The 23633-nt window shown below is 39.9% G+C and overlaps 1 protein-coding gene across 1 annotated transcript; it reads left to right on the plus strand.

Annotated features, from left to right (window-relative positions):
* The first annotated feature begins 1816 nt into the window (after positions 1–1816).
* On the plus strand, positions 1817–22895 carry perp.S (PERP, TP53 apoptosis effector S homeolog). Its single transcript, NM_001092762.1, has 3 exons — positions 1817–2110; positions 20034–20171; positions 21614–22895. Exons 1-3 carry the CDS (start codon positions 1918–1920, stop codon positions 21829–21831), a joined length of 549 nt encoding a protein of 182 aa, NP_001086231.1. The 5' UTR covers positions 1817–1917; the 3' UTR covers positions 21832–22895.
* The last annotated feature ends 738 nt before the right edge of the window (positions 22896–23633 follow it).

The following is a 23633-nucleotide window of genomic DNA, read 5'->3' on the forward strand; positions in this document are numbered from 1 at the left end:
TAGCCTCTTTGTTAAGGAAATTAGGAATGGCCATGAAATAGGCCAAATGTTTAGAAGCAGGAAGGCCCACAGTGTGGCACCCCAATGTATCACAAAACCATAGTGTGGCCTCATAGTATTTCACAAAAGGCAGTGTGGCTCTAAGCAGTTTTCTTCTCCCAGTTTATTGTAAGTGGTCTCTATTGTCTGCTAACTGGCCAGCACTGTGCTAATCATGTGGCAGAAAGCAGAATAGCTGTTTGAGGAAGGTTAGTGCTTTGTTTAGCTCCCTCCCCCCAACTCTCAGGCTCAGTAAATGTAGTTTGTCAAAATTCCATACTCACTGCTACCAGCAGTTTGGAATGTGCTGTATTTTTAACTATACAGAGCAGAGATTATTTCATAGGCAGCACAGCGATCTTAAGGGCAAACTTTCCAACCGATGAAAGAAGCTTTGCTGTTATAAGCTAAGTACATTTCAAGCCACCGGCTGCAGCATGTAAAGATTTATGACAGCAGTTCTCCAACAATAGATAAGTACTAAATACATGCATGGATACAAAGCTTTTTAATGCAAGAACTACAGTAATAAGCATTTTGAAAAACCCCGGGAAATAAATAGAAGGTATTTACTTGCCTTATACAACAAAAATAAAATATAAAGCCTTGAAAAACACCAGGAAATATATAAATGTATTTATATGCCCCATATTACATGCCTGTCACTGCCTTAATAGCTGGTGATTAAACACAGGGCTACTGGAAAAAAAGTTACTGGTTTGATTGCTATCTCAAATTCAAAAAAGGAATCTCTTCTCCCTCCGTAGGGTAAGGTCACACTGGGTGTTTCGTGGAGATTTAGTCGCCTGGCGACTAATCACCTTGTCTTTGCGGCGAACCAATCTCCCCGAACGCCTTCCCTCACTCTTGCACTGGCTAAAATGGAAAAATTGCCGGCGCTAAGCACACGCGGTGCTTCGTTTTACTAAGTCGCCCCACGAGCAAACTTTGGCGACTTCGGAAAACTAATCGCCGCGTGTGCTTAGCGACGGCGATTTTTCATTTTAGCCAGCGCAAAATTGAGGGAAGGTGTTCGGGGAGATTGGTCACCGCAAAGACAAGGTGATTAGTCGCCAGACGACTAAATCTCCCCGAAACTCCCAGTGTGACCTTACCCTAAAGGTGGCCATACACGGATAGATCCGCTCGTTTGGCGATGTCGCCAAACGAGCGGATCTCCCTCCGATATGCCCACCTTGAGGTGGGCAATATCGGGCTGATCCGATCGTGGGCCCTAGGGCCCAACGATCGGATCCTTCACGTTAGCAAACGGGCGGTCGGATCGCGGGACCGCATCAACGAACAGATGCGGCCGCGATCCGACGGGATTTTTAACCCCATCCGATCGAGATCTGCCCGACTTTCGGCCAGATCTCGATCGGGGAAGCCCGTCGGGGGCCCCCATACACGGGCCAATAAGCTGCCGACTCGGTCTGTTGGCAGCTTTTATCGGCCCGTGTATGGCCACCTTAAGGCTTCTGAGCAAACTGCTAATACTGTAAATCAATTACCCAGTTGTACCAGGTTTCATTTACATGAAGAGGTTGAATCCGACTGACGTGTCTGTTTTTTCAACCTATAATGATTATGTATCCAGTGACAATAGACTTCTGTGATTCTCAGGTTACTCTTTGTAGCCTGAGTTTCAGTTTGTTTACCAGCTTGAGGAGGAGGGGTGTCTGTCAGGACTCATGAATTCCTCCTAAACCAGTAGGCCCCACCCTCAAACAACAGGTTCCAGCTAAGGCCCGTGGTGTGAGTCAGTACAGAAGGTGCGGCTCATTCCTGCTTGTTGCTATAAGCAGTCCTAAGGAACTTCAGTAAAGACTGTGAAACAGACCTGTTCTCATCTGCCTGCTCCCTGCTCAGCCCTGCAACATGTTTAAGTGCGGTATTGCTTATCCCAGATGCAAATGGATCCTACCTCTACTTATGCTCTTTGCAATTATATTTGATATCATCGCCCTGTCTGGCAGGGGCTGGGTGGAGACAGAAAGCGGCAGGGAATATGCATCGTTGTGGGAAAAATGCAGTGGGAACGGCGGCAGCTGCCTATCTATCATGGATTTCGGTAAGTACACCTCTCTCCTTCCTACTTGCGTTACTTCTACTACACAGGGTGAATGGGCGTAACTACTGAGGAAGCAGACCCTGTGGCTGCAGGCGGCCCCAGGAGGTATAGGGGGCCCCATGAGGTCCAAATAAAGAGCAATTTCAACATATATTGGTAAAACAGGACAACCGCTGGAAATATGTGAGGCATGAAAATTAATTTGCTGTGGGGCCCAGTAACATCTAGTTACGCCACTAGGTGCATGTAATGGCAGCAACTGTCACAGGTGTGGAGTGAATTGGATTCTGGATTCGAAATATATACTACAGGAAGATATACTGTACCATAAGGAATATTATGGGTTAGACAGCTTTGCATTGAGGGAAACCTGTTGAACATTTGTTCACTGGAATGTAAAATAGCTATCTGGTTTTTCATGTGAGGGCACATGCTATATCTATCTATGAAAACTGATAGGGCTATACATAGAAAAAACAGCTAGGGTCATATACTGGTTCTCACCATCTGTTTGGTATAGGAGCAATACTGTTTATTTGTGTGGGTACACTTTATGACAAAACAGATCAGTGGGTAAACTGTGATGCTGAAAAATGGCATATGAAGGATAATTTGATCCCTTTTATCAATAATGAAAAGTAATTTGTTTAAGGTTATTTGGTGTTCTCTCCACCTGTTATTGAAATACAACGCCTAGCATTGGCCTCATCTGGCTGCCAAATTCCCCCCCCCCCAGAAATCAAATACAACAGAACCCCTATTTTACAACTATATAAAATGTTTAAAAACAAATTCAGGGGATTCAAAAGTGAGGTTTCACTGTATGTGGTAGGTGGAAGGTTTGTTCACTTTAGTAAGTCTCCTAAAGGGTTAATCCAGCATTGGGCTGGGCTTGTTTTGGGTGGGGAAGGCAAAGCACAGTTATCTCAGCAGGAAAAAAAGCCTGTGGGAAATAAGTGTGTGCCAACAGAACCCTTATTTTACAACTATATAAAATGTTTAAAAACAAATTCAGGGGATACAAAAGTAAGGTTTCACTGTATGTGGTAGGGGGAAGGTTTGTTCAGTTGAGCAAGTCTCCTAAAGGGTTAATCCAGCATTGGGCTGGGCTTGTTTTGGGTGGGGAAGGCAAAGCACAGTTATCTTAGCAGGAAAAAAAGCCTGTGGGAAATAAGTGTGTACCCCCTCCCCCCTTGCTTAAGTAATACATTTGGTTTTTACAGAAGCCAATAGAACTGTGTACTGTACAGCACACAGGCATGCAATGTATGTATCCGTACCTTGGCTGTTACCTGCCAGCATAAAGACTCAAAAGGCCAGCCTCAGAAAGAGGTTCACTGTTAAATTGACTTTTATTCAGCAGCAGTTTGCAATTTCAGCATTTTGGTTGCTAGGCTCCAAATTACCTTAGCAACCAGGCATTGATGTATAAGAGACTGGAATATGAATTCAATAGGAGAGGGCCTGAGTAGATAGATGAGTAGTAAAAAGTAGCATTTGTTTTTTAGATGGGGTCAGTGACCCCCATTTGAAAGCTGGAAAAAATCGTAAGAATAACGCAAATTATTAAACTATAAAAAAACAAAATAATGAAGACCACCTGAGAAATTGCTTAGAGTTGGCCATTCTATAACATACTAAAGGTTAACTTAAAGGTGAACCACCCCTTTAAGGTTGAGGGCACGTGTTCCCTCCGCTTCTCGCCTCCTAATATTAATGGGGCAGGGAAAAGTGCCTCCTTTGAAACCCTAGGACCACTGCTGGCTGTTACTAATGCCCTGCCAGTGCCTAATACCCATTATCTATTGAAGTATCTATTGAAGTACTGTTAAGAGAGACTGTTTTACGTTACATTTGCATTTGTAATACACACAAATTACTTAAATATCCGTTACCCGGAAAACTCCAGGTCCTGAGCATTCTGATCCCATACCTATAGTATAGTTCTTCTGTAGCACTAATATAATATATAATATAGATATCTTATATAATATAAATGATAATACTAATATATCCTTTCTGAGCACTTATTAAAGATTGAAACAGTCCCCCACATCAACGTGTTTCATTCCCCTTAAACTGTTGTTTTCCATTGTTATCCCTCCTTTTTTTGAGCTCACCTTAACTTGAGTTTTGTAGAAAAGGTACATAAACATGATCTGAACTTCAGAACTAATATACTGGAATGGGACCTTTATCTGGAAACCCATTATCCAGAAACCTCCAAATTACAGAAGGGCCATCTGCCGTAGAATCCATTTGAAGCAAATAATTCTAATCTTTATTTCCTTTTTCTCTGTAATAAGAAAACAGTACATTTTTATTTGATAACTAAGCTGTTTCAATTCATATTGGTGGCAAAACAATCTTATTGGGTTCATTTAATGTTTAAATATTTTTTTTTAGCAAACTTGGTATGGTGATCCAAAATACAGAAAGATCTCTTACGCAGAAAACATCAGGTATCAAGCATTCTGTATAATAGATTCTATACTTGATTTTTTTTCTACACTGACGTACTTGATGCCACAGATAAGAAGGAAAAGCCTGTCAGTGTGGTTTCCACAGTTAATGCAACCCCACCTTTAACTTATTGTGAAGTGATGAATTCCAGGACTGAGGTCCCTGTACTTTCCAGAGAATATGTGTACCACCCACTATGGTAAAGCAGAGAGACTGCATCCATTTATTTCTTTACAATGGAACAAGGGAAGCATTGCATTAGGGCTCTTACTCACTGGCATATCTTTCCTGATTTCCCCAGCATTCAGTTTTAATGTGTACAACCACAGGAGAACGCAGGCCCAGATGCAATCAATTCTTTTAAAGTGGGCTGTACTTTCGATGATGCATATCGTTGCAACATGCTGTGTTTCCACCTGCTTTTAGTGCTTAAAGTCATTTTCTACTTAAGCCCAAATAATTTTAAAGGGAGGGAGGGGGGATATATTTTCTATTTTAAAGGAGAAACAAACCCCACATAGCCCCCCCCTAGTCTAGCTGCTACTCCGGGCAAATGCCCCTAACTTTTTACTTACCCCCTCTGTGCAGATTCAGGGATCGGAGTTCGTGGCAGCCATCTTCCGGGTCTTCGGTAATCTGACAACAAGACCGGCGTGGCAGCGAATGCGCAGTTCGAGCAATTTCCGTGATCGCAACAACTGCGCATGCGGCGAAATTGGCGGAAATTGCCAAAGCCCCGGAAGACACAAAGACCTGGAAGATGGCTACCGTAAACTTTGATCCCTGAATCTGCACAGAAGGGTAAGTAAAAATTAGGGGCATTTGCCTGGGGTAGTAGCTAGACTGGGGGGGTCTATGTGGGGTACGTTTTTTTTAATAAGGGTTTTGTTTCTCCTTTAAGTGGCATATACATTACAGCTGCAGACATCAGCACACATCTAAGTGTAATTTCTAATTGCTAATTTCCATTATAACATCAGTCTGATTTACAAAGTGTGCATATACACACCCTTTCTAAAAATAATACATATATGATATTACAGCCATATATTTTATTCCTTCAACTTTTCAGCTTAATTTTCAGAAACTTTTTTAACATTGCTGCCAGTAGTGCCTGTTCTGCAATCATGAAATTTGCTTGTTTGACAGTTTAAATATATTGATAAATGCCCTGCTTGCTTACATGATTGCCCAATGGGCACTAGTCTTACTTGTAATGTTAAAAAAAACGTTACTGGAATTAAAGATAAAAAGTAGAAGGAAAGATAATATTTTATTAGGCTTGTAGAGTAAGGCAGAAAAGTCAGGTAAATGTTGCTTTAAATGAGCTACTTGCATAATGCCATATAATATTGCATTTCGTCTATGTACTTATCTATACTGGAGCTGAGTGGCCCACCCAGTGTTGTTCTGGGATGTCAGGGACCCACCAGAAACCTTAGACGTGGGCCCACTTTCCAAACTATTATTCCTACTCTCCTCACTCAACCTCTTTATTTTTCTAGTCTTTTATCTCTACATACTATACTCTATTTTTCCATTATCAAGCCTCTTAAAGAAATAGGGAATAAGCATGAAATTGGCCAAATGGTTAGAATCAATAGGGCTCACTAACACCTGGGCCCACCGGGAGTTTTCCTGGTATCCTGGTGGGACAGTCCAACACTGGGCCCACCTGTCTTCGAGTGGTAGTCCAGCCTCCATGATAGTGTGCCCCCCTGAGTTTCATGAATGTCATAGTGTGGCCCCCCTAACAGGAAAAGTGACCCCCCCCTCCAGCATTTTGAGACAGGAACAGTGTGACCCCCCCCCCCCCCCCAGCATTTCACAACAAGCAAAGTATGGCCCCCAGTGTGGGCCTCAAGAAATTATGACAAACATAGCAATGTATTTAATGAGGAAATAACTTAATTGCTAGGCAGGCATGCAGAAAGACCAGGTTGTTCTGTGGGAGAACTCTGAATTACCTAGCGAACTGAAACTTAGCTGTGCAAATCCTGTGAATCACAGGGTTGTATCATACTTCTCAACTGTCCCATTTTCTTTGGGATAGTCCCGATTTTGACAGCTCAGCCCGCAGTCCTGGGTTTCTTACTGGTGTCTGTGCAAGAGATCAAAGTTTCTGAAACTTAATTAAAATTAGAGGCTTTTTGGCAGACAATTTAAGATAAGCAAAGAACAATTGTAACCGTTTAAGATAAGCAAGTCTGTTGGGGGATACTGTGACTCATAGCTTAAAGGACAATTTCAGCTTAATAAGCAAAACTGTTATTACACATAAAATATTGCCCTAAAACTACAAGAAATGTGTTTTAAACTTCAAAACCTGCCAAATTTTGTAAAATGGACAGGGTAATTAGAGGGGTGTGACCATAAAACGGGCGTGGTCACACATTTTATTACATGTGACTGATGTTTTTGTCCCTCTTTTTACATTTTTCAAATGTTGGGAAGTATGTTGTATATTAAAAATGTTTGCTCTTAAATTCACCACTCCCCAGCTTCTTGGATAAGTTACTGTTTAGTGGCAGGAAAATTCACTGAAGTGTATTTACTAACCACACTGTGTAGTACCTTTTGTTATTTTGGTGATTATATTGCATTTTTTTTTTGCATGTGGAAATTTTATGTTCTATATTTTCACTTCGATGCCTCTACACACTGCATAGTTTGGTAAATGCATGCATATTGTGTATGGAACTGTTCCATAGATCCCTGGCATTAATATTAATTATTTTTATGTGGGTACGTTACAAAATGATGAAGTAAAATGCAAGCATTGATCTAATTTCATAAAAACCTGCTAAGGTTAGCATAGCTTTATGACTCAGTACTTTGAAGTATAAAGACATTTTGGATTTGCCAAAATGTGTACTTTATGAAAATATATGGTTTTATGGGGTAAACCTACATAAAACACGGTAAATATGTTTTTTAGTAGCTTAAGTGACCTTCAGGACACACCAATTTCATTTTGGGGTCTCTAAATGCCAGATACTGTGCACAATGGGCTGTGTAAACACAACATGTGGATTTTATATGCATCTCATTATAAAGAGATGATCTGGGTACCTTTTTAGTTTTGCTTTGTGAGCTGCATCAAACAAACCGTTCATTAGCTGGTTTATGTCCATTCTATACTCTGTTAGCAAACCTGTGCATGAACACAATTATTATTCCCCAGTTGGGAATTAACCCACTCAGGACTTCTGTACATGAGAGAGTAGGAGATGAATGTAGGGGAAATATATTTCCCTTCAAGTTCTTCTCCAGTTACCTGTCTATAGCTTATAGCCTCCCCATTTAAATGGTATATGACATGTAATGTGACATAAGTAAAAGGGACATAAAACTTAATTAAGAAGGGTAGAAAATCCCTTGCTCAGTGGCATAACTATAGAGGAAGCGTAGTCCTCCCTATCTAGGCCCCCTTTTTTCCCAGGTCCTGGTGTTGGCTTCCTCTAAGAAACGATTTTTCTAAGCTTGGCTGCTTGAGTACTTATGTTAGCAGGTAGTCTATTCAGTGTTAGAAGGTAATCTATTCAGTGTTCTCCCCAGGCAGTTTTTTGCAGAGCGCACTGCTGCTCCACCCTGTCATTTCATAGATGAGGACAGTGTTCATGCAACATCATTCATATTAGCCCTTACCTGTCACCAATTCTTTTCTAAAGTCCTAGAACAGTCTAGCTTTTCACATTCCAGTGAACAGATGTTCAACAGGTTTTTCTTAATGCAAAAGCTGTATAGTGCTTACAAGCTCCCTACCCAATATCCCTTATCTTCCTGGTCCTCTGACACTGCATATTTTGTCTCCACTTTTGAATTCACTCAAGACTACAACTATGTATTTACCAAACTTCAGGATTGGAGTACGTGTTCTCACTACATTGTTCCTACAATGATGCATGTTCCTTGGTACGTTCTGTCTCCACCCAGCCCCTGCCAGACAGTGCATAATTGCAAATATAATTGCGAAGTGCATAAGTAGAGGTAGGATCAAGTGCGGCATTGCTTATCCCAGATGCAAATTGATCCTTCCTCTACTTTGAAAATTTCCAACTCCCTATTATTCTTATGCAGTTGCACAACCAGGCTGCCACTACTGTTTTAAATATTCATGTGCGGCTGTTTGGCCACGTTACTTTCCAGGTGGGGCAGTATTTGGAGTCTCTGGGAGCTGCTTATGTGCACCAGGTCCCACCAAAAAATTATTTGCTGGGGGGCCTGACTCTCGCTTTGTTCGCCACTGCCCTTGTTGATACATAATAACCTAGGGTGAAAAAGACACTCATCCATAGGGTTTACACTAGTATTTTTAAAAGTTTTTTATTGTATTTATTGCATTAAAGGAACAGTAACACCAAAAAAGTAATACAAATATCATGTACTGTTGCCCTGCACTTGTAAAACTGTTCTTTTTAATTCAGAAACACTACTATAGTTCATATAAACAAGCTGCTGTGTAGCAATGGGGGAAATTGAAAAAAGTCTATATGGCACAGGTTAAATAGTGGATAACAGATACACCATTATGTTCTATAGAGCTTATCTGCTGTGTAACCTGAGCCTTTTCACCTTTTAATGGCTGCCCACAGCAGCTTATTTATATAAATAACAGTAGTGTTTCTGAAGCAAACACAGTAGTTTTATCAGTTCAGGCAGTAACGTAACTAGAGGGGGCCGGGCCCGCCCCATCAGTACACCCGGAAACATTGAAGAAATCAGTTGCGCGCGAGATGCTGGGGGCCCTGAGGGGGTGCGGACCCTGGCCCAAACGCACCCCCTGCTCCCCCGGTAGTTACGCCACTGAGTTCAGGGCAACACTGCATTATATTTGTATTACTTTAAAACCCTTTTATATTTTGATGTTACTGTTCCTTTAAGTGACATTTGCCTTCGGTTACAAAGCGTAACCTGAGAATCAAGTTTGCTTTGTTTACCAGCTAGAGGCAGAGGGTGTGTGTCAGGAATCGGCCCTAAGTTCTTCCTAAGCCAGTAGACCCCACCCTTACACAACAGGTCCCAGCAAAGGACAATGTGAGTCACTGGAGAAGGTGCGGCTTATTCCTGGTGGCATCATTGTTATACTCAGTCCCGAAGAACTTGTGTACAGACTGTGAAACAGACCTGTGTTGTTCTGCCTGCTCAGTCCTGCAACATGTTCAAGTGCAGCATTGCTTATCCCAGATGCAAATGGATCCTACCTCTACTTATGCTCTTAGCAATTATATTTGATATCATCGCTCTGTCTGGCAGGGGCTGGGTGGAGACAAAGTACCAATGAACATGCATCATTGTGGGGAAAAATGCAGTGGGAACACATGCATTCCTATCATGCAGTATGGCAAATACACAGTTGCACATAGTCTGGAGTGAATTCAATAGTGGAGACAAAATATGCAGTGTGGGAGGACCAGGAAGATAAGGGGTAGGGAGCTTTTAAGCACTATACAACTTTTTTTGTTGAGGGAAACCTGTTGAACATCTGTTTACTGGAATGTGAAAAGCTTGACTGTTCTAGGACTTAAGAAAATAATTGGTGGCAAGTAAGGGCTAAGGTGAAGGTGCATGAATATTGTTACTCTTCTATGAAAACTGACAGGATGAAGCAGAGATCACCTGCTAACATAAGTACTCAAGCAGCCAGGCTTAGAAAAAGTGATTATTAGAGGAACACCATTTTAAAGGAAAAAGAAGAGTTAAATGGGGGGTTCAAAATGTTAGGCACCAGACAGTTATTACAGTTCCTTAACTGAAACCCCAGGTTATTGCTACTGTTTACTTAAAGTTGCACTGAGCCATGGCACTTCTAAAAAAATTTCTGTTGTCCTCTTATTTAGTATTCCCTTCCTTCTGGTCCGGAGATGCACGCGCAGTAGGTGTGGAGCCAAACTGAAACCTAAAAAACTGGCCTTTTCACTTTACTGTGTGTGCACCTACCCACACCCAAAGAAAGGAAAAAAAAAAGCAGAAGAATAACATACCCCCCCAACTGTCCCGTTTTTCGCGGGACAGTCCCGCTTTTATCCTCCTGTCCCGGAATGTGGCCTTAATGTCCCGCTACTGGGCATGAGGCGCACACTGTCTCCCGTCGGATGGACGGGCGCTAAAACACCCTACGGCGCAGTGCAGCGGGCTGTAGTGAGCATGCGCAGGGGAACTGGGGGGAAAGTCAAGCGGGGAATCTTACAGGAAGGGAAGCAGTTAGTGTGTGAGCCGGCCAGACAGTTCACTTTTGATCTGCACTGAGAGAGAGCGCTGCTGCTACCGACACCGGTCCGCCTCCTGCTTTGCCGAGTCCAGCGCTACCAGAGGGCCGCGAGAGCCTGCAGAGCCCACACCATGCCCCCCACTATCCAACATGCCAAGCCTTCAGGTAATTCAACAAACACGTGTTCTGGCTTCTGCAACTGTACGAGCCTGACTGGCAGGGACACTCGGCCGGTGCACTTACATAGTAACATAGTAAGTAAGGTTGAAAAAAGACACATGTCGATCGAGTTCAACCTTTTTTTTTTTTTTTTTTTTTTTTTATTAACTACCTATCTGCCAGTTGATCCAGAGGAAGGCAAAAAACCCATCTGAAGCCTCTCCAATTTGCCTTAGAGGGGGAAAAATTCCTTCCTGACTCCAAAATGGCAATCGGACTAGTCCCTGGATCAACTTGGACTATGAGCTATTTCCCATAACCCTGTATTCCCTTACTTGCTAAAAAGCCATCTAACCCCTTCTTAAAGCTATCTAATGTATCAGCCTGTACAACTGATTCAGGGAGAGAATTCCACATCTTCACAGCTCTCACTGTAAAAAAAACCCTTCCGAATATTTAGGCGGGACCTCTTTTCTTCTAATCGGAATGGGTGACCTCATGTCAGCTGGAAGGACCTACTGGTAAATAAAGCATTAGAGAGATTATTATATGATCCCCTTATATATTTATACATAGTCATCATATGCGCCTCTTCTCCAGCGTGAACATCTCCAATTTGGCCAGTCTTTCCTCATAGCTAAGATTTTCAATACCTTTTACCAGCTTAGTTGCCCTTCTCTGTACCCTCTCTAATACAATAATGTCCTGTTTGAGTGATGGAGACCAAAACTGTACGGCATATTCTAGATGGGGCCTTACAAGTGCTCTATACAGTGGAAGAATGACCCCCTCCTCCCTTGACTCTATGCCCCTTTTAATACAGCTCAAGACTTTATTTGCCCTTGATGCTGCTGACTGGCATTGCTTGCTACAGCCAAGTTTATCATCTACAAGGACTCCAAGGTCCTTTTCCATAATGGATTTGCCTAGTGCAGTCCCATTAAGGGTATAAGTGGCTTGGATATTTTTACATCCCAGGTGCATGACTTTACATTAATCAACATTGAATCTCATTTGCCACTTAGCTGCCCAGATTGCCAGTTTGTCAAGATCATGTTGCAAGGATGCCACATCCTGGATGGAATTAATTGGGCTGGATAATTTTGTGTCATCTGCAAACACTGATACATTACTTACAACACCCTCCCCTAAGTCATTAATGAACAAGTTAAATAAAAGTGGACCCAATACTGAGCCCTGGGGGACCCCACTAAGAACCTTACTCCAAGTAGAGAATGTCCCATTAACAACCACCCTCTGTACCCGATCCTGTAGCCAGTTTCCTATCCACTTGCATCATGCGCTGTGTCTGTTCGTGTGTGTGTTGTTACTATACTGTGTGTTACTGTGTGTTAGTGTGTTACTGTGTGTGTGTGTAACATACCATACAATTTGTAAAATGAACATGGTAATTAGGGGGTGTGGCCACAAAAATGGGCATGGCCAAAAAAATTGCTGCGCTACGCGCGCCACACTTTTTTGTCCCTCTTTTGATTTCCAAAATGTTGGGAGGTATGGAATAATGCGCCTATGAGGTTCTTAAGAAATACTAGAGCCTGGTGCAACTTTCTGCTAACAGGAGCAATGCCCAGGGGTATCAGGAAAGCAATTATAATCATTTGGGGGTGCCTAATATTTTGATACCTCCCCCAGTGATTTAACATTTCATTCTCGTTTAAGGGTCTTGTAGATTTGCCTATGATTACCACTTCTAGCTGTTAAAAATGCCCTGCTAGTGCCTAATCCTCTTCATCAAAAGAAGTACCTACTGAAATTCTGTGAAGTGATTGAAGGAAAGCTCTTATGATGAGGGCCTACCTGTGAGAGACAGTCCTGCTAGGCCAGTTATGGAAGGGCAAATGCAGTGTCCTCTTTACAAAGGAGGAATGACACAGATGTAAATTGCATATTTATATTACAGTTAGTTCCATAAATATTTGGGCAGACAACTTTTTTTTTCTAATTTTGGTTCTGTACATTACCACAATGAATTTTAATGAAACAACTCAGATGCAGTTGAACTGCAGACTTTCAGCTTTTATTCAGTGGGTTGAACAAAAAGATTGTGCATAAAAATGTGAGGAACTAAACTTTTTTTTTAAAACAATCACTTCATTTCAGGGGCTCAAAAGTAATTGGACAAATGACTCAAAGGCTATTTCATGGGCAGGTGTGGGCAATTCCTTTTTAGGTCTATCAATGAAGCAGATAAAAGCCCTGCAGTTAATTCGGGGGGGGGGGGGGTGCTTGTATGTGGAAGATTTTCAGACAACATGCGATCAAAGGAGCTCTCCATGTAGGTGAAACAAGCCATCCTTAAGTTGCAAAACCAGAAAAAACTCGTCTGAGAAATTGCTACAAAATTATGAGGCAAAATCTACAGTTTGGTACATCCTGAGAGAAAGAAAGCACTGGTGAGCTCAGCAACGCAAAAAGACTTGGACGACCATAAAAGACAATAGTGGTGGATGATCGCAGAATCATTTCCATGGTGAATAGAAACCCCTTCACAACAGCCAAACAAGTGAACAACATTCTCCAGGAGGTAGGTGTATCGATATCCAAGTCTACCATAAAGAGAAGACTGCATGAAAGTAAATACGGAGGGTGCACTGCAAAGTGTAAGCCACTCATAAGCTTCAAAAATAGAAAGCAGGGCTGGAACTAGGGGTAGGCATGTGCCTAGGGCGCAAAGCTGGGGTGGCACCAGGTACGTACCTGCTCTGTCGCCTACCCCGTGTCCGGTCCCGTCTCTCCCAGACTGCCAAGGTTAACTTTCACGAAAATGCGCCTCTGCGCATGCGCAAACACAATTTCATGCATGCACACTATTTCGCGCATGCGCGCTGTAGCGAAGCTTTGAGCATGCGCACTGGAGCGTAGTTTCGCACATGCGCAGTTTCACGCGCACTGAGCTGACGCGGTGGCCCGCCAGGTTGCCTAGGGCGCCTGGCCGGGTTGGCCCGTCTCTGATAGAAAGGCTAGATTGGACTTTGCTAAAAACATTAAAAAAAAGCCAGCACAGTTCTGGAAAAACATTCTTTGGACAGATGAAACCAAGATTAACCTCTACCAGAATGATGGCAAGAAAAAAGTATGGAGAAGGCGTGGAACAGCTCATCATCCAAAGCATACTACATTATCTATAAAACGGTGGAGGCAGTGTTATGGCTTGGGCGTGCATGGCTGCTAGTGGCACTGGGACACTAGTATTTATCGATGATGTGACACAGGACAGAGCAGCCAAATTAATTCTGAGGTGTTCAGAGACAAAATGTCTGCTCAAATCCAGCTAAATGCAGTCAAATTGATTGGGAGGCGTTTCATAATACAGATGGACATTGACCCAAAACATAAAGCAAAAGCAACCTAGGAGTTTATTAAAGCAAATAAGTTGATTATTCTTGAAAGGCCAAGTCAGTCACCTGTTCTGACCCCAATTGAGCATGCATTTCACTTGTTGAAGACTAAACTTCGGACAGAAAGGCCCATAAACAAACAGCAACTGAAAGCTGCTGCAGTAAAGGCCTGGCAGATCATTAATTATTATTTTATTTTCAGTTTTTTAATTTGTCCAATTACTTTTGAGCCCCTGAAATGAAGTGATTGTGATAAAAAAAAAGGCTTTAGTTACTCACATTTTTATGCAATCTTTTTGTTCAACCCACTGAATTAAAGCTGAAAGTCTGCAGTTCAACTGCATCTGAGTTGTTGTATTTAAAATTCATTGTGGTAATGTACAGAACCAAAATTAGAAAAAAAAAGTTGTCTGTCCAAATAATATAATTTATATGGGTGTGTATGACTTTCTCTTTGATCTCCTGAACTGAACAGCCCGAAAAAGATACGTTTTTAAAGCTGAGGCTTTTGGCAGACAGCCCAGAATGACAGGTGTACTTTTGTAACAATTTATGATAAGCAAAGAAACAATTGTAACTATAACTATTTAAGATAAGCAAGTCTTTTGGGGAAACTGCATCTTAAAGGGCTATTTCACCTTTGTTAGCAAAACTGTAATAACACATAAAACCTGAACCCCCAGATATGTGTTAAAACTTCCCATAACCTGCCAAATTTTGCAAAAAGGATGTGGTATTTAGGGGGTGTGGCCATAAAATGGTTGTGGTCAAAACATTTTCACCTCACTATGATCTGCAAATGTTTTTATCCCACTTTCTATTTTGCAACTGGAAACTATACTATAAAGTTGAGTAAAATCTGCCATGGGGTCCCTCAGATGTCAGGTTTATTTCCCTAGCTCCCCAGTGCCAGTGGCAAAATTAAAATCCCACCAACCCAAGACCTTTTGACTTTCTGATAATGCTTTCTGCTTCACTAAAAAAAAAAAAGTATTTCAGCCCTCAATCCGTGCTTGCAATTTGCAGCACAACATAATGAGTGGCATGTATCCAGTATATTTTTAAATCTCAAATGCATAGCCTTACATTAAACTGAATCTCATCTGCCACTTTGCTTCCCAGATTGCCAGTTTGTCTAGATTCCCCTGCAAGGATTGACACACCTTGATGGAATTAATTGTCCTGCATAGCTTTGTGTCATCTGTGAAACACTGAGGCAGTACTTTTGTATAAACATGTCAGTTTGTAATTAAAGGCCTCCTCTTCATAGACAAATGACAAACATTCCCTCCCTGTTTTATTGCTGCTTAGTGCTTTTAATATATGGGTGTGTATGACAGTCAGTTCTTTGTCAGTGCTGAATAATGCTTTTGTCAGCAAAGCAAATTAATTTAGTCTGACACGCACACAGTAAGGCAAACTAAATCTTAACAAAGTAACCTATAAATGTTATATTCTGTTTTGATTCTCTTTACTAGTCCCATCGATAATCAAAGTTCATAGCAGTGAAAACCTGTGCCTCCAAAGCTTCCCCAAGTAGCTTCCTGTCTTCTTTTCTGTTGATTCAAAGCACTTGCATTGTGCTGCTGTCTGTTACCTGAACTTATGGTCCGACTCACAATATGCTGTGTATATATAAAATATAAGTCCCAGAACAAGGTTGTTTAGTAATTAATTCAGATTCCAATTATAAGGCAGGTCAAAAACCAGACCATCAGAATTAAATAATCAGCACTGTGGCATCTGCTTTTATGACATAATTAATTTTGCTGTCCCCCTAAGCTTCGCTTTCAAGCAGCTACATTAAGCATGTCAAATGCTGCTGACCCAGCCCCCCCTACAATTTTTTATCTCCAGCCCCTACCCAAATTTCAGGTGACACATGGCTTGCACATGCCTCACACCCCCTCTACAGAGGAAGCAGTACCGTCTCCGCCAACTGGGGATCCTCTGAACAAGATTCAAGATAAGTTCCTGTAGACAACTTTAAAGAGAATCGTTGTTCTTATAGGGCTGCCAAACCTCTAATTTAGTACTATAAATTCAGTACCGAATTTCTAGATACGTTTTTAGGCTTAAGTTCTTGAGCAATTGAATATCAAAATAGTTGTCATTTAGTATTTTATTATAAAACGCACACACAGACTTTTTTTTTTTTGAGGAAATATCGACTTTTACCAAATTATACCTTCATTGTCTGCTGGCAAAATACAGATTTTGTCAGTTAAAATGGGAGAGCTGGAGTTACTTGCATGTACTTTAAATTATTATATAATTGGTATCACAGAGACCTGCTAGGATGAAATGTGATTGGGCTATGAATTTAAATGGTTACACCTTTTTTTAGGAGGGACAGGCATTTAAAGGGAATTAAACTTATGCAATAAATAAATTACCAGTGATCTCACTGGGGATAGTGTGGAATCCCTATGGGTAGAGATTTTGGCTGAGCTAAGGTAAATTATTATGTTGCAAACCGCCCAGCATACGTAAGGAGAATGAAGCCCAGCCACTGTTAGAAATGGAAGAGGCTTTCCACTTACAATAGGTCAAATCCATTGGTGACTTTAGTTATCCCAAAATTTACTGGGATTATGGGACGGCCAAGTCAGAGGCAATTCTTTAAGGGTATAACTAAAACACTAAGGGGGTTGTATACTAAAATCCAAAAATTTCTTATTGTTTTATTAAAACCACTTTGACCAAACTCCCATCCACATTTTTAACTCATTTATCAATAAATTATGCACCTTGGTAGAAATAAAGTTATACACTAAACACTATACACTAAATAAGTTATACACTAAATGGCAGTATGTTGGGGGTTTCCTTAATTGAGAAGGATCTGAGGATAATAAGCTGTGTAACTCTAGGCAAAGCCATTCCGGGGTTACTACAGCAATGAAGTATGGAGTTAACTTATGGTATGATTTGGAGAGTGATATTCTGAGAAAATTTGCTTTCATTGTTTTATTTGTGGTGTTTTGAGTTATTTAGCTTTTTATTCAGCAGCTCTCCAATTTGAAATTTCTACAATCTGGCAACAATGTACTGATTTGAGAGACTGATATGAATAGGAGAGTGCGATTAGAAAGATGTATAATACAAAGTAGCAATAATTATACATTTGTAGCCATACGAATCAAAATGGAGTGGAGATTAATCCCGGTCTGTCACCTAGTCCAATGGACAAATTATATAATAAACAAAAAAGTCCAGACAACTTGAAGAGAAGATTTTTATCAAGCAAGTAATAAACGCAATGTTTTGAAGCTCCCACTTCTTTATCAAGCAATAATGTATTAACTGACATCACATCCTTTTTAAAGCCACAAGTATAAGCCCATAAGTGGGATTTGTACTAGTATTTAAATGCAATATGTACACAGCCCAATATATCAAAACATAAATAATGTAGCACAATCGTGCAAGCGAAACATAGGATGCAGTAATCAGGGAAAACATATTGGTCAAAGTTAACAACATAACAAGCAAAATTAAGATACAAAGAATGTGTAGGATGTCCTATTCAAACAGTCCCAACTACACCCCTGTGGGAATGTGACATAATTATTCTCCCTTTAAATGAAAGCATACAAATCATATTCTCTGTTGAGCCCCTTCGGGGAAAGTGTTTGTATCAAAAATTTCTCCCTTTTCTGGAGTTGTTGTATTCTATTGCCCCCCCCCCCCCCGACTACTGTGTACTGTATATTGTCGGTGCCTAGGCTCAGTGACAGCAGCACAGAGTATGTGCAGTGAATCCCAGATCGTCCCAGCTAAAGGGCTGTCGTTACCTTGAGCTTATACAGAAGCCCAAAACATAATGTACAACATTTCTAGCCTACTTCTTCTGTACTTAAGCTTTAGTTTTTCTTTTAAATGTGACTTCTAATTTAAAATTGGATACATAAGGTCAGAAAATGTTGGCTGTGCACTTAGCATAGAGCCTTTAGCGGCAAGTCTAATAAATGACCAAGAAAAATATGGAGTTGAAATAGGATCGGCACATTACAAAATAGCATTATATGCTGATGACGTTATTCTTACTATAACCTCTCTGCAGTTCTCATTACATTTGTTTAAAAAGTTAGAACTGTATGGTACTTTATTGGGATGTAAAGTTAACATGTCCAAAACTGAAGCTCAGTTTCCCTTCCCTATTGGAGGATATGATAGCAACACTTCAATCCCAATATAAATACAATTGGAAAGCAAGTAATAAGCGCAATGTTTTGAAGCTCCCACTTCTTTATCAAGCAATAATGTATTAACTGACATCACATCCTTTTTAAAGCCACAAGTATAAGCCCATAAGTGGGATGTGTACTAGTATTTAAATGCAATATGTACACAGCCCAATATACCAAAACATAAATAATGTAGCACAATCGTGCAAGCGAAACATAGTATTCAGTAATCAGGGAAAACATATTGGTCAAAGTTAACAGCATAGAGCCTTTAGCGGCAAGTCTAATAAATGACCAAGAAATAAAGGGAGTTGAAATAGGATCGGCACATTACAAAATAGCATTATATGCTAATGACGTTATTCTAACTATAACCTCTCTGCAGTTCTCATTACAACATTTGTTTAAAAAGTTAGAACTGTATGGTACTTTATTGGGATATAAAGTTAACATGTCCAAAACTGAAGCTCCGTTTCCCTTCCCTATTGGAGGATATGATAGCCACACTTCAATCCCAATATAAATACAATTGGAAAGCAGATTGTAGATCTTATTTGGGTACCAAAATCGCTCCTCATTATGAAGACTTTTTTGCTAAAAACCTGACCCCATTAGCACTAAAAATCAAAGCTAGCCTAACTAAGTGGGACATTATCCAATTTCATGGTTCGGAAGGATTGCAGCAGTAAAAACTAATGTTCTTCCGAAACTACTATGTATGTATGAGTCGCTTCCAGTCCAGATATCGATTACATTTCATAAAGACTTACAAGCAGCAATAATATCCTTTAATATGGGGAAATAAAAAGCACAGACTAAATAAAACCACTCTAACCACATCCACTACCCAAGGAGGCCTGGGGATACCAGTTTTACAACAATATTATGAAGAAGCCCAACTTCGACAGTTCCTAGCTTGGACGGATCAGTCACCTAAAGCAATTTGGGCACAGATTGAGGTGGCTCAGTTCACCCGCCACCATCCTAATGCATTGTTCTGGTCCCCACATACCAATATCCTACCCAAGATTTCAATGCTCAAAGCAATAGCTTTCTCCCTAGATGTGTGGAGGAAATTCCAAGTTAAATACAATCTGAATTCACAATACTCACCCTTAACAGCTATCTTACACAACTCTCTTTTTGAACCCGCTATGACATTCTCCCTAGGTAAAACAATCATTTATTTAAGGTCCAAGATATGATAGAATCGTCTAAAGCAGCAGTTTTAACTTACGGACAAACGAAAGAGTTGAGTGCAGAACCCAATTTGCCCTGGTATATGTTTTTTCAGATCAGACATTTTACGTACCCATTCCTCAGGGCCCTTCAAATTAAACCAATGACAATTTGAATCAATGGCGTTACAAAGCCTACCTTAATGGGAGATTTTGAAATGAATGGTATTCTTAACGTATATATGTGCGCACCTATAGAATATGTGTTCTGTATTGGACTGCTTAACTGCCCCTGACTACTGAATTGCTGTACTAACTTAACTGTGATTAAATGTAAATATATACTTTGCTTTTATCTTACAGCTTGGGGTAAAGCAACTGCGGCACTTCTGATCATTGGCTTCATCTTGCTGATCATTTGTTTCATTCTATCCTTTGTTGCTCTATGTGTGCCAAATATGGGTTTGATGAGAATAATTGGAGCCGTTCTCATTTTAGCAGGTAAGATGAGTCATTGGAATTTTAATTTTATTTCAGTTGTTCCCACAGAAAGGTGGGTTTTTTGGTTTTTTTTAATAGATATCTGTGTGGTAGCTTGAGTTGCTTAGTTTTTTTTTTATATAGTATAGTAGTTCTCAGTGAAATTGTGTATGATCCTTTACATTACTTCTGTGTCCATACAATAAAAAAATGTTCGAAATAAAGTTCTTGTTTCAAAATACTTTTTTGATTTTCATACAACATACTCTTCCACATCAGCCTATGAGCTCCTGTGCTTATGTTAGCCAACATTCACTTACTGGATATCACTGTCATTGGCAATGCCAATTTCTCTGACATTTCATGATTCATGAAATCTACTCTATAGGAAAAGAATCATTTAGGTTGAAAACAGACGCCCTTCCATTGTGTTCAACATTTTTGTCTAGTTGAAGCCTGCTGAAATGCTAGTTGTTCGACTATTATATTATTTACCAGCACCCAGGCAGACAATGTATTTTTGTGTCTGGGAGAGCGTCTGTTGGGATTTCTATCTGACGCGAAAGGCAACACCCTGGCATGAAGTTATGTTTTACTGGAGTGCACCACAACCCCTCCATACATTCACTATACATACCAAATCCTATAATATTATGATTGTCCAGGAAATCATCCACTCCCCTCTTAAAGGCATTCAAATAAAAGTTCTGTTCCTCTATTCTAAAGGGGTGGCCTCTGGTGCCTTGATCCTTTTATGGGAAAATAGATCCTCTGCTATCCGTCTATAATACCCTGTAATATATTTGTAAAGAATAATCATGTCCCCTTGCAAGCATCTTTTTTTTTTCCACAGAAAAAACAACCCCAACCTTGATAGTCTACCCTCATAATTTAAACCTTCCATCCCCCTATACAGTTTAGCTTCATGTTTCTGCACTCTCATTGATGCTGATTTATGCCCTAAAGGACTGGAGCCCAAAACTGCACTGCACACTCAAGGTGAGGCCTTACCAGGGGCCTATAAAGAGCCCCATTTTTATAGATACCACCCCTCAGTCAATGTAATTGCTATTGTTTTTTCCTGGGCCAGTGTTCCTTTTATCACCATCACCTTTACCCAGGCTACTTAGTGCAGACTTAGATTCACACATTCACAATAGTGTGAATTTCAAAAGTTTTATTCTACTGTTTATGCATAAGTCTGACTGAGACTGGCACCTGATAAAGGTAAGTAAATAAGCAAGATAGTGATGCAATGCTGTATTTTTTTTTCCCGATGCCACTTTCCTTAAAGGGTCAGTGCCCAGGGGGAAAACAGTTATCCCCTGGTGAATGGAGCTTTCCTTTAGGTAAATAATGTGTATTAGCCATCACTAGCTTACATTATAAAGTGTTGTATGTTGTAGAGTGAATATTTTGGAAAAAATCCATTGCCTTTTTCCTAACATGTTTTCCTCATTCAGTTATTTTGCAGGTGATTGCACTGATTATTTATCCAGTGAGTTTTACCAACCAATTGGCTAATGGTAATGAGAGTTATCTGTACAGCTGGACATATGGCTTCGGTTGGGGTAGCACAATTATCATGTTTGGCTGTGCCATATTCTTCTGCTGTCTCCCCAACTATGAAGATGAACTCCTGGGGAACGTCAAGACAAAATACTTCTATACTTCTGCGTAAACAGATATTTTATTGGTCTAGGCTAGCATAAAGAGACTATTAACCTTTTTTCACATATAATAGTATGAACGTTTTGCTTAAGATCTATTCCACTGGTGGCTTAGTTTGCCTTTTTTATGGCTTGTTTTTGTTTAAAGTGGTTGTTCACCTTTAAAATAACTTTTAGTGTGATGTAGCGAGCAATATTCTGAGACAATTTGCAATTGGTTTTCATGTTTTATTATGTGTTGTGTTATTCAGCAGCTCTCCAGTTTGCAATTTCAACAATCTGGTTAATAAATTATCCTAATATGCATGCATTGTTTTGAATCTGAACAGGAGAGTGCCTGAAAAGGCAAATCATTCAAAAACTATAAAAAAAAGAGAAAACAATGTCCAATGGAAAAGTTTCTTAGAATTAGCAATTCTATAACATACTAAAAGATAACTTAAAGGTATACCACACCTACATTCTTACTGCAACCAAACTTCCACATGATGCTTTTTTTTTTATCATGGATGTATTTTAAGATTAATTCACTGAAAACAGTTGTCGGTAGACTTTTTTTAATTAGCAACTTTTCTTTTCTTACTATTTCACCAGGTTAACTGGTAAAAGAATTAACATTTAATCATGTTGTGCCACAATTCATAAATGTAAAAGTAAGTTGATATTTGTGTGCTGTGCAGGCATTAAAAACAGAAATCTATAAAATTGGGCTGTTCCATTTGTTTAGTAGCCTACTACAAATTAGAATTTTTCAACTAATGTGCCTTTTTCCTCTTGTCTTAAGAGAACTGTGGCATGCACTGATGTTGACTAAACCAACATGAAAGTATGTAGATGGCAGGACAATAATTTCTTTGTTTTTAGTAGCCTGAAACCATGCTGTTGCATGTCTAAAACATTTAAAGATAATGGGTCCCATATCTGTATTTGGATTTGAATGATATCAAAGACTAAAATGCATTATAAGGTAGCGTTAAACACATTTTGTATGTCTGATAAATATTTTTAATGTGCAAGAAGAATTGTAATGTGTAGATACAATTTAAAAGCAATAAAATACATTCTTTCTGTCTAAGACTTCGTTCTGCTGATTTGAATATATAACTGTTATATATTTTTGACATTTTCTTCTATTTTGCCATTTCTATTGTTTTTTTTTTTTACAGACTACATAGGCAAAGTAAAGGTTTAAGAAAATCTAGATACAAAATATGTTTTTATAAAATACTTCTTGAACATTATTGGTGTTCTTCTCGGCATTAGTTCTTCTAACAAAGTCTTTGCCATTTCAGTAGTAGCATCAGAAGATTTTTCATAATTTTATTTTAAAAAGTATTTAAGCTATCCTCTTACATTATTAGAAAATTAACCTCCGTGAACAAAATATTATATACTTGGAACAGTAAATCACTACAGTCCTTAAAGGGGATGTAAAGCCAAGAAAAAATATCAAATGTTTACTTTTGTTATTGAAAAAGAAACCAATTTCCAATATACTTAAATTAAAAACCTGCACTAATTAAAAAATCATTGCTATTTTTATGAAAACCCTGTATTCAGTGAAATTCACCATTTGTTTATTTGCTCTGACTGCTGTGAATACAAATCTCTAGATGGTTGCTGGCTGCTCTTCAGGGAAATAGAGCTGTTCCAGTTCTGCATGGCTGGGAGGGGAGGTGCAGGAGTTGTTTCACACATACGTATGTTAAGGTTAACCAGGTTATGCAAAAAAAGCATAAAGTATCCCTGCACAATGCTTCCCTGCCTCTGGAAAGTGCAGCTAGGGACCACTAAAGTTTCCCATCCGCAGTAG

Source organism: Xenopus laevis, chromosome 5S, assembly GCF_017654675.1.
Source record: "Xenopus laevis strain J_2021 chromosome 5S, Xenopus_laevis_v10.1, whole genome shotgun sequence".
Lineage (NCBI taxonomy): Eukaryota > Metazoa > Chordata > Amphibia > Anura > Pipidae > Xenopus > Xenopus laevis.

What these genes read in the sequence shown, in the direction of transcription:
- perp.S (NM_001092762.1), top strand. Translation starts at nt 1,918, where the DNA reads ATGTTTAAGTGCGGTATTGCTTATCCCAGATGCAAATGGATCCTACCT. An exon ending in CCTATCTATCATGGATTTCG is followed by an intron (nt 2,111 to 20,033) that starts GTAAGTACACCT and finishes TTTATCTTACAG; the next exon opens with CTTGGGGTAAAGCAACTGCG. An exon ending in AGCCGTTCTCATTTTAGCAG is followed by an intron (nt 20,172 to 21,613) that starts GTAAGATGAGTC and finishes TTCCTCATTCAG; the next exon opens with TTATTTTGCAGGTGATTGCA.